The 8,385-nt window shown below is 65.4% G+C and overlaps 2 protein-coding genes across 5 annotated transcripts in view; both read left to right on the plus strand.

Annotated features, from left to right (window-relative positions):
* Positions 1–4,164, plus strand: part of CIRBP (cold inducible RNA binding protein) — a 7,144-nt gene extending 2,980 nt beyond the window's left edge. The window contains exons 2-7 of one of the 3 annotated variants that reach the window (XM_040461696.1): positions 853–961; positions 1,042–1,148; positions 1,233–1,386; positions 1,479–1,560; positions 1,647–1,717; positions 4,052–4,164. In XM_040461696.1, coding sequence (XP_040317630.1) covers positions 853–961; positions 1,042–1,148; positions 1,233–1,386; positions 1,479–1,560; positions 1,647–1,717; positions 4,052–4,056 — 528 coding nt within the window. In that variant the 3' untranslated portion in view covers positions 4,057–4,164. Of the gene's footprint in view, positions 1–852; positions 962–1,041; positions 1,149–1,232; positions 1,387–1,478; positions 1,561–1,646; positions 2,894–4,051 lie in introns of those variants that run through there. The other 2 variants (XM_040461695.1, XM_040461694.1) reach the window with 2 other exon arrangements.
* A 1,097-nt stretch (positions 4,165–5,261) lies between these two features.
* FAM174C (family with sequence similarity 174 member C) lies at positions 5,262–7,715 on the plus strand. 2 transcript variants are annotated; one of them, XM_040461692.1, is made up of 4 exons: positions 5,262–5,608; positions 6,551–6,667; positions 6,831–6,945; positions 7,299–7,715. In XM_040461692.1, exons 1-4 carry the CDS (start codon positions 5,301–5,303, stop codon positions 7,404–7,406), a joined length of 648 nt encoding a protein of 215 aa, XP_040317626.1. In that variant the 5' UTR covers positions 5,262–5,300; the 3' UTR covers positions 7,407–7,715. The 2 variants fall into 2 exon arrangements, with proteins under 2 accessions (XP_040317626.1, XP_040317627.1); XM_040461693.1 differs by lacking the exon at positions 6,831–6,945 and having other exon boundaries at positions 7,299–7,411.
* The last annotated feature ends 670 nt before the right edge of the window (positions 7,716–8,385 follow it).

Here is an 8,385-nt window from a genome sequence, read left to right on the forward strand (position 1 = left end):
GCGGGCCCGGGGTGGAGTCCGCCCCGCCGGCGGCGATGGGCAGCGGGACACCGGGCCAAGCTGCGGCCGGAGAGCGTCTTTCCCTCGGGCCAGGCCCTCCGCGAGCGGGACGCCACCGCAAAATGGCGGCCGCGGGCGCACAGCAGCGCCCAGCGAAATGGCGGGAGTGCTGGGTGCCCGGATGAAGTGGCGCAGGGCGTGCGCGGGGCGCATGCGCGCGGCAGTGGGCGGGGCCACGTTGCGTGGCCAAGGCCGCCGCTCCCGATTTCCCGCTGGAGGAGCGCAAGCGGGGCACAGTTCCGCGTCTCTCTCTGGCCTGTGTCTCCGGAGCCCTTGGGCGGGGGCTCCCCCAGCCCGTCGAGTCGGTCCAAGCTGGCCTCGGCCCCACACGTCAGGCTCCACGTCGGAGCCTCTGCCCGCGCTCAGTGCCCAGTCCCCCACCCCTCTCGGGTGCCCTACAGTGGACCAAGCACTCTGCCACTCCCCACCCGGCGCTCAGGGTGGGAGTCAGTCTGACCCCTCGTACAAAGCGGAAATCCCGAGGTGCGCCCGGCCGGTGCCGGCGGAGCCCGACGCCTGCCTTCAGTGTCCAGCCTTAAGCGTCCCCTGAGGCCGGCGGCCGGGTGAAACCGTGGAGCCCCGCGGTCTGCGGGCGGAGCTGGGCTGTGCACGGAGGAGGGGCCGGGGGTCCAGGAACGAAGGGCGCGCTGGGGATTCAGAAGTCGTAGGGGTGGGTTAGAGGGGGCGCCCTCCAGGGCTTACCCCGCAAGCCCCGGTGGCGTGTGCACGGAGGAGGGGGGAACGGCGAGGCCCCGGAGGGTCTCGTGAGGAATTCAACAGCGTTTGCCGCAGGCCGCCATGGCATCAGACGAAGGCAAGCTTTTCGTCGGAGGGCTGAGTTTCGACACCAACGAGCAGTCGCTGGAGCAGGTCTTCTCAAAGTACGGACAGATCGCGGAAGGTGCGGCAGGTGCTGCCGGCGGCGGAGCGGGGCTGCTTGCGGGGAGGGCTGGGCGCAGACTCCACGTCTCTCCTGTGCAGTGGTGGTCGTGAAAGACCGGGAGACCCAGCGGTCGCGAGGCTTCGGGTTTGTCACGTTTGAGAACATCGACGACGCCAAGGACGCCATGATGGCCATGAACGGGAAGGTGAGGGCGGCCGCTCGGGGTCGCGGAAGGTGCAGAACCCCTTGCTTGCTCCGAGGATGGGGGAGCACAGACTAACCTGCGCAGGTCTCCGGTTTCCAGTCTGTGGACGGGCGGCAGATCCGAGTCGACCAGGCCGGCAAGTCGTCCGACAGCCGATCCCGAGGCTATCGAGGTGGCTCTGCTGGCGGCCGGGGCTTCTTCCGAGGGGGCCGAGGCCGGGGCCGTGGCTTCTCCAGAGGTAAGTGCTATGCTCAGGGCCTGGGGCCCCTGGGAACACGGTGGGGACACTGCCGGCGGGCGCTGACGCTCTCTTCCTGTCCCCGTCTGCAGGAGGAGGGGATCGAGGCTATGGAGGGAGCCGGTTTGAGTCCAGGAGCGGGGGCTATGGAGGCTCCAGAGACTACTACAGCAGGTGAGGGCGTGCGGGTGCCAGTGCCTGAGGCCGGGCCACTCTGCTGCTGTCGCGGGCCTGAGTAGCCTCAAGTGTCTTCCTTGCAGCCGGAGTCAAGGTGGCGGCTATGGCGACCGGAGCTCAGGCGGGTCCTACAGAGACAGCTACGACAGTTACGGTAAGTCACGCTCCGAGGGCACCTCGCCGCCGGGGCCTGCACTGGGAGCTCAGTAAGCCTTGGCGCCCTCTGCGAGCGACACTCAGACTCTGTCACCGTGCTTGCCTCGAAGGGGCGATACCGCCCTCTCGGTCTCTGTGCCAGCAGCCGTTTCTACCACAAAACGTAAAGGCAGAACCAGAGTGACCAAGAAGGAAAGGGAGAGTGAGGGCCCCGCCCCCCTGCGCAGGCAGCAGAAGTGCATGCGCGCCCTGCCTGCCGCCCCGCCCTCAGCTGGTGGGGGGGTGGTTTCTCCTGAGGCTGCGGGGCCGCGCCCTCCAGGTCTGGACCCGGGAGCGGATGCTGCGTCTTGTCGCGTGCTTCAGTGCCTTTACATGTCCCTGCTTCTTGTTCTCAGCTACACACAACGAGTAAAAATCCTTCCTGCTCAAGATCGTCCTTCCAATGGCTGTATATTTAAAGATTTTGGGAGCTTCGCTGAATCGTTCGTGTGTAGTGAACACACCTCCTTGTACCCCACTTTTGTAGTCCTATCCGTTTTGATCTTGTCAAACACAGCCTGACTGCTTCTGACCCCCAGATGGCTTCGTTCCTAGACTACTCTTCTTAAGGAAGCGTTGTCAGTTTTTAAGGGTTTTAAAAATGTTCTGAAAAGCACTTCAGATTTTGGGTTTTTTTTTTCTTTTTACCCTGAGCCATAAGTTTTTTAGGAAATCTTTGGGGGTTGTGTGGGTTTTGGTTTTGGTTGTGTTGCCTTTTTTTGTTTCTCTTTTTAGTGGGGTCGGCCCGTGAGGTCGGGTGCCCCGGTTCACTTCTCTTTAAGATTGAATGGACTCTGAATCCGCTTTTTGCCGGAAGCTCAGCAAGCTGTGGCTTTTTTCCAGCTCTGTGTGCTGTTTCTGCGTGTAGTGTGGTAGGACCCATGCCGGGGCTGTGGCAGAGGTACCCCGGCCGCCCCGGGCCTGGCCTGTTCGGCCCTTCCGTGCTGTGTATGACGCACAGCAAGAGGTGCAGATGTCCCTTCGAGAGGTTCTTGAAAATGTTTATTTATATTGTCTTTTTTTACCGGAAGACGTATGCATAACCCATTGATGTTGTATCTGAAGCGGTTAAGGAATTCTTGTACGCAGTTTTCTTTGGCTTCACGAAGCCGATTAAAAGACCGTCTGAAACGAACCTTGCTCTGACAATTTCCCTTTCGTTGCACAACACACTCCCTGCTCTCGGGTTCGAGGCGGTCAGAACTGAGCGGAAAGGGCAGTTCGAGAAGTAGGTCTGCCGGTCCCGCCTGAGGCTCTCAGAAAGCTAGACAGGGAAGGCAGAATAGACAGACGCTGGCCGGGCCCCTCCTGACAGCCGACCGCCATCGGCCCCGGTGAGGTGAGAAGGTGGGCGACAGGGTGGGCAGCTTAGCGGGGGACGGTGGACGCCCGGGCACGTGACGCTGACCCGGACCGCCTTAGCTGAGGAGCAGGCCAGACAGCGGACGGCAGGCAGCGTCCCTGGGCGACCACGGACCGACCGGCTCGTTAGCTAGCTCTGCTGTCGCTTCACGAGTTCTGAGCTCTCACCGCTAGCCTATGGAAGCTGCAGCCCCTCGGAGGACAGAAGTGTTGTGCGCCCAACAGAACCCTCTGAGACGCAAGCTGCTCCCTTGGCTAGCTCATATGTGGAAATAGCCCTGTAATTCGAGGTAACTCCTTTTGCTCGTGTCCGCATCCCTCCTCTTGTCGAGAGCTCATTTGAGAGTAAAGTTCTGTACCTGGGGAACGTTCCTTTGGCTGTTTATCCTTTTCCATTTTTCTTTACTTTTTTTTTTTTTTAATTTTAATTTTTTTAATCGAGCTCGAACCAGAGTCAGATCTGGGCCGTTAGCCCTTCCCCGCCTGCAGCCCGGCGAGTGGCCTGGGCGGTCACGCCACAGGAGTAGGTTTGATCCGTAAGCAGGATTGGAGACCACCGAACGCCCTGCCTTTTGGGATTTTTGTTCATCAGTTTACAGTCTTTTCCAGACCTCCGTCCCTCAGGCTCCCAACTAGCTTTCTCTGATGTCTGTTGCTGCCATGAGTTTTTCCCAGAGCCCACACGGTCCTCTAAGCTCCATCCCAATTGGGCAGCTGGCTCTGCTCAAGGGTGGGACGTGGCCCGGCCCATCCGCAAGGCGCAGGCCCACCCTGGGCACGCCAGCCTGTGACGGGGCCTCTGCCGGGACGGCCCGATGACTAGTTTGAGACCCTCCTAGGAGCTGTGGATGGTTTCAGGGGAGGTGGGGAGGGGCAGATGTGACCTGCCTGTGGCCAGGACACTGGGCGTAACGCTTCTTTGCTTTGGCAGGTTGAAGGGAAGCCAGCGTGACTTGGAGGTGTGGCCAGACAGCAGCGATGACCGGGACTCACTGTCCCAGAAGGGACTTCATCTGGAAGCAAGAGCCAGAGGCACAGCCACCGGTCTTCGTACCGTGTCCCCTGTAAGTGGTTCTTGGGGTGGGTGATGTGAGGCTCTCTGGCCCTGCCGCTTGACCCCGCTGGTGGGTTCTCCTTTCCTGGTCTGCCCTCCTATAACCCCAGTGGGGGCCGGGGGTGGGCAGCATTCTCCTGCAGCCAGCGCTTTTCTCCCGTTTGTTCAGCAGGCGCATCACTGGGGAGGCTGAGGTGCAGCGACTCGAATTGCTCTTGGAGGACAGGTGTGTGGCGGCAGGCACCGCACCGCAGCCAGGACGCCCCCCTCAACAGGAGCAGGACACGGAAGTCGGATTTGAATAAAGGGCTGGTGTGTCCACACAAATCTGAGTCTGGCTTGGGACGCGGCCAGGGAGCTTGGGTGGGAAAGGGGTTCAGGGGAGTCTGCTGGAGCAAAGCCTCTTTGCCCTTGTTCAGGGCACAAGCTGGCCCCAAGCCGGGAAGACCACCCGGTTCTCTGTTGTCCCCTTGGGCAGTTCTCTCAGGTTCTGAGGGGCACAGGCTCCCTCATCGGAGGCAGGCACCTCTCTCCCAGGGTCTTGGCGCAGTGGCCCCCAGAGCCTCCCACCTGAGCTGCTTGCCTTCCGCCCCCCCTCTAGGGATGCAGAGCACTAGGGTTGACCCTTGGTTCCACTGCCTTCGGCCCTCGGTGGCTCCCCTCCACTGCCAGTAGTGGGGGGTGGGAGGATGGCGGCGGGGCGGCCTAAGTGCCCACGGTTCTCCCACCGGTGGGAGCCTCTGGCGCCTCCCAGGGTGAGAGCCCCTGGAGTTCCTGGGGCCCTGGCTGGGACTGAGGGCCTGGAGAGCACTGGGCCAGGCCGCCCTGCGTGGCGCGGCTTCGTCCCCCACGAGGGTCCTTGACACCACCGTGCCTTCGGGAAAGCTGCCCCCCCCCCCCGGAGGAGGTGTGGGCTCCGGGGCGGGGCCTGCAGCCGGAGGTGCGCGCGCAGCCCGGGCTGGGCACCGTGGGCCACGCCCACGACCGCCGGGGTTCGGCGAGGTGGGGGCGGGGCGCTCGCGAGAACTAGGCCCCACCCCCGCGAGCCATTGGCTGGGGCCGCCCCCACGCCGGTGAGTGACAATCGCTCGCGCGGGCGGGGCGCAGCCACCGCTTCCGCCGGGCCATGGGGCCGCGCGTGCTGCTGCCGCCGCCGCCGCCGCCCCTGCTGCTGCTGCTGCTGCTGCTGCGGGCGCTGCTGCTATCGGCGCTGCTGTGCGGGGCCGAGGGGGCCGCGCCCCCGTCGCCGCGCCCGGTGCAGGCCACGCTGTCGCCACCGCCCGCCGTGACGAACGGGAGCCAGCCGGGCCCGCCGCACAACAGCACGCACTCGCGACCGCCGGACTCGCCGGGCTCGCCGCTGCTGCGCTCCTTCTACGTGCTCACGGGCCTCAGCGGCCTGGCCGCGCTCTACTTCCTCATCCGGGCGTTCAGGTGCGTCAGGCGCACGCCGCCCGGCGCGGCCAGTCGGCGTGCGCCTCGCGCCTCACGTGTTGGCCGCGAAGCCCCGCCCCCGCGGGGCGGAGTCGCCGGCGTGGTGCGCGGCCGTCACGTGGCCGGGGTGGGTGGGGCCCGGCGGTGACGTCAAGCCCGCCGCCTCCGGACGCGGGGGCGCTGCTGCGCCGCAAGGTTGAGGGCGTCCCTCGGCGCCCGAGCGGGGCTTGCGACCCCGGCCGCGGCCTTGTCTGTCCCCTTGCGTCCTTCCCCCCCCCCCCCCCCCGGCCGCGCCGGCCCCGGCTGTGTCGTCGTGGGGCTGGCCGCGTGCGGTTTCTCTGTTCTGCCGCCGGAGAGTGGAGGGCCGTCTCTCTCCCCGCGCCCCCCCGCGCTAGGGGCTTCCCCGTGCGGCCTCCCTTCCGGGGCTGCCCCTCCAGAGGCCTTTGTCAGCACAGCCGACCGTGCGCGGAGAGCCCCAGCCAGCCCTCCAGTGACTGCGCTGAGTACGTGGCCCTGGACGCGTCCGCGGCGGAAGGCTCCCCTCCCTCTCCCGCGGCGGGGCTGGGGGGGTCAGGAGCGGGCCTTCTGCCCGAGACAGCTCTGCTGATGGCGTCTCTGGCCGACCCTCCAGTCCCGTCGGTGCGAGGCCGCGTTCTCACACTCTTCTCTGTTCTCTGAGACGTCCCGCCCTGCCCCGGGAGTCCCTGGCCCCTGGGCCTCAGCTGTGGGAGCTGCCCAGGGAGGGGCCCGTTTTCTGTCGCTCAGCTCACGTAGGTGGTGGTCACGAGGCGAAAGAGACACACACTTTAGGCCGGGAGGTTTCACAGCAGGGCATTGAGGGTCTGGCCGAGGAGGACTCCGGACCGCGGCAGGGTAGGGCGTCAGCCACGCCTGGGACCGCGGCCCAGGATGGCCGCTGAGCGTGCCTGGGTCTGCTTCCAGGTTGAAGAAGCCACAGCGGAAGAGGTACGGCCTTCTGGCCAACACCGAGGACCCCACGGAGATGGCTTCGCTGGACAGCGACGAGGAGATAGTCTTTGAGACGAGGCATCCGAGATGGTAGCTCAGCCCTCCCCTGAGCCTGCAGGGGCCCCGGTCGGAGAGCCAGGGGGGCTGCCAGCCTGTGAGGTCCATGCGATCCCGGTGCTGGCCTTCTGGTTTCAGGTCGTGTGGCCGGGGCCGGGCACACCTACTCCCAGCTCCCATGAGCCGTTTCTTTAAGGTGGGAAGAGGCTGCAGCGCTTGAATCCGTGGGCGCTGGCTCTTGGCCTTGGCCTGACCACGAAGGCCGCGATCGGCGTCGGGTGGAGAATGAACTCCAGGGTGCTGCCGACGGGGTGGGTCGCAAGAGGATGGGGGGCCTGGACACACAGTAGCAACAGTGCCTGAGCCGGCGTGAGGGCCTGTCCAACCCCAGTGTGTGGGGGGTGCAGGCCACAGACACAGAGGCCAGAGACCAGGGCACGGTTCTGGTTTTCCAGGCCCCAGAGAGAGGTACTGGTGTGATCCGGGAACTCCTCTGGGTGGGGGGGCCCCCCCCCCCCCCCCCCCCACCATGGGCAGGACAGCAGCACCCAACAGGCTGGAGGAGGTAGCTCTTGGTGGAGCAGAGTGAAGGGGCCAGACAGCTGAGGCCTCTGCTCATCACCCCAGGCAGGTGGGGTCTCACCCTGTCCCCTTCACCTTCCAGATGCTCAGGTCAGGGAGGCAGCGTTGCCAGAAGCTCCGTGGAGAGGACAAGAGACGGAACCGGCTCTCCAGCGTCTGGCTTGCCCCACTGACCGCCTGCCGGCTGTGACGCAGACTCCGCGAGCTCGCGTGGGTCCTGCCTAGCTCGCCTACTCTGCCCGAGGCCGCCTTGGCCCTTCGCCCAGACAGGACTGTCGAGGATGCTGGGTGGGAAGCAGAGAGGCCCTGGAGGCCTTACACAGGACCTTGAGACTGGTGGGGCCGTGACTTGTGCCGTTCGCCCTCCTCTGTGGGGGTGAGGCAGCCCCCAGCTGCAGCCTGCCGGGGGGTGGGGGCAGGGCGCTGGGCGGCCTGAGCGGCCTGTCTGGAAGCATCTTCCCACCGGGCTGGAGACAATAAAGGCAGCGGTGGTTCTGTGGCCGGTGCTCATCTGTGCGTGGGGCCCGACCCTGGGTGCTAACTCGTAAGCGGTGGGTGGGCAACAGAGCGGGGCTCCGTCCGGGTCTCCGACCTCCCACCTGTGACCAAGCTGGGCTTCTCTGGAACTTGCCCCCAGCTGCCCGAAGGCCCAGTGAGGAATCCTACGAGGCAGACGGAGAGAAGGGGGAGACGTGCGCTCACCTGCTGGGGTAAAGGCCCAGAGAGAAGTCCTGTTCCCGTGTCACAGTCCTTGCTCGGGCTCCCTGCTCTGTGCCACCTTAAACCCGCAGCCCTGCAAGTGCCACGTCCTCTGGTGTCCCCACCTGACCCTGCTCACGGCACCAGCACCTCCGGGGGTGTTTCCCAAGGAGCGCCGTCAGTAGCGAATGGGCCCGGAGCGTCCTGCAGCCTCAGGACCCCTGTGCCTCCCGTGCCCTTTCCGCCGTCAGGCTCCTGTGGAGGCTCTGACGCACCTGAGTTCCCACCCCCGGCGAGGAGTTTGGCGGGTTTCGCTTTGGGCCTTGTCTTTCCTCGAGAGCTGCTCTTTCTGGGTGGATTCCAGTTGTGGCCTGACACCCCGACCCTCTTCAGTTTGCTGGTGGAGAGTCAGAGGGGAGGAGGGGCTGGCCAGCGGCTGCCCAGCCTGAGGTCTCCCCCGCCCCGCCCCG

The sequence above is a fragment of the Herpailurus yagouaroundi genome, unplaced genomic scaffold (assembly GCF_014898765.1).
Source record: "Herpailurus yagouaroundi ecotype Mexico unplaced genomic scaffold, PumYag 295, whole genome shotgun sequence".
Lineage (NCBI taxonomy): Eukaryota > Metazoa > Chordata > Mammalia > Carnivora > Felidae > Herpailurus > Herpailurus yagouaroundi.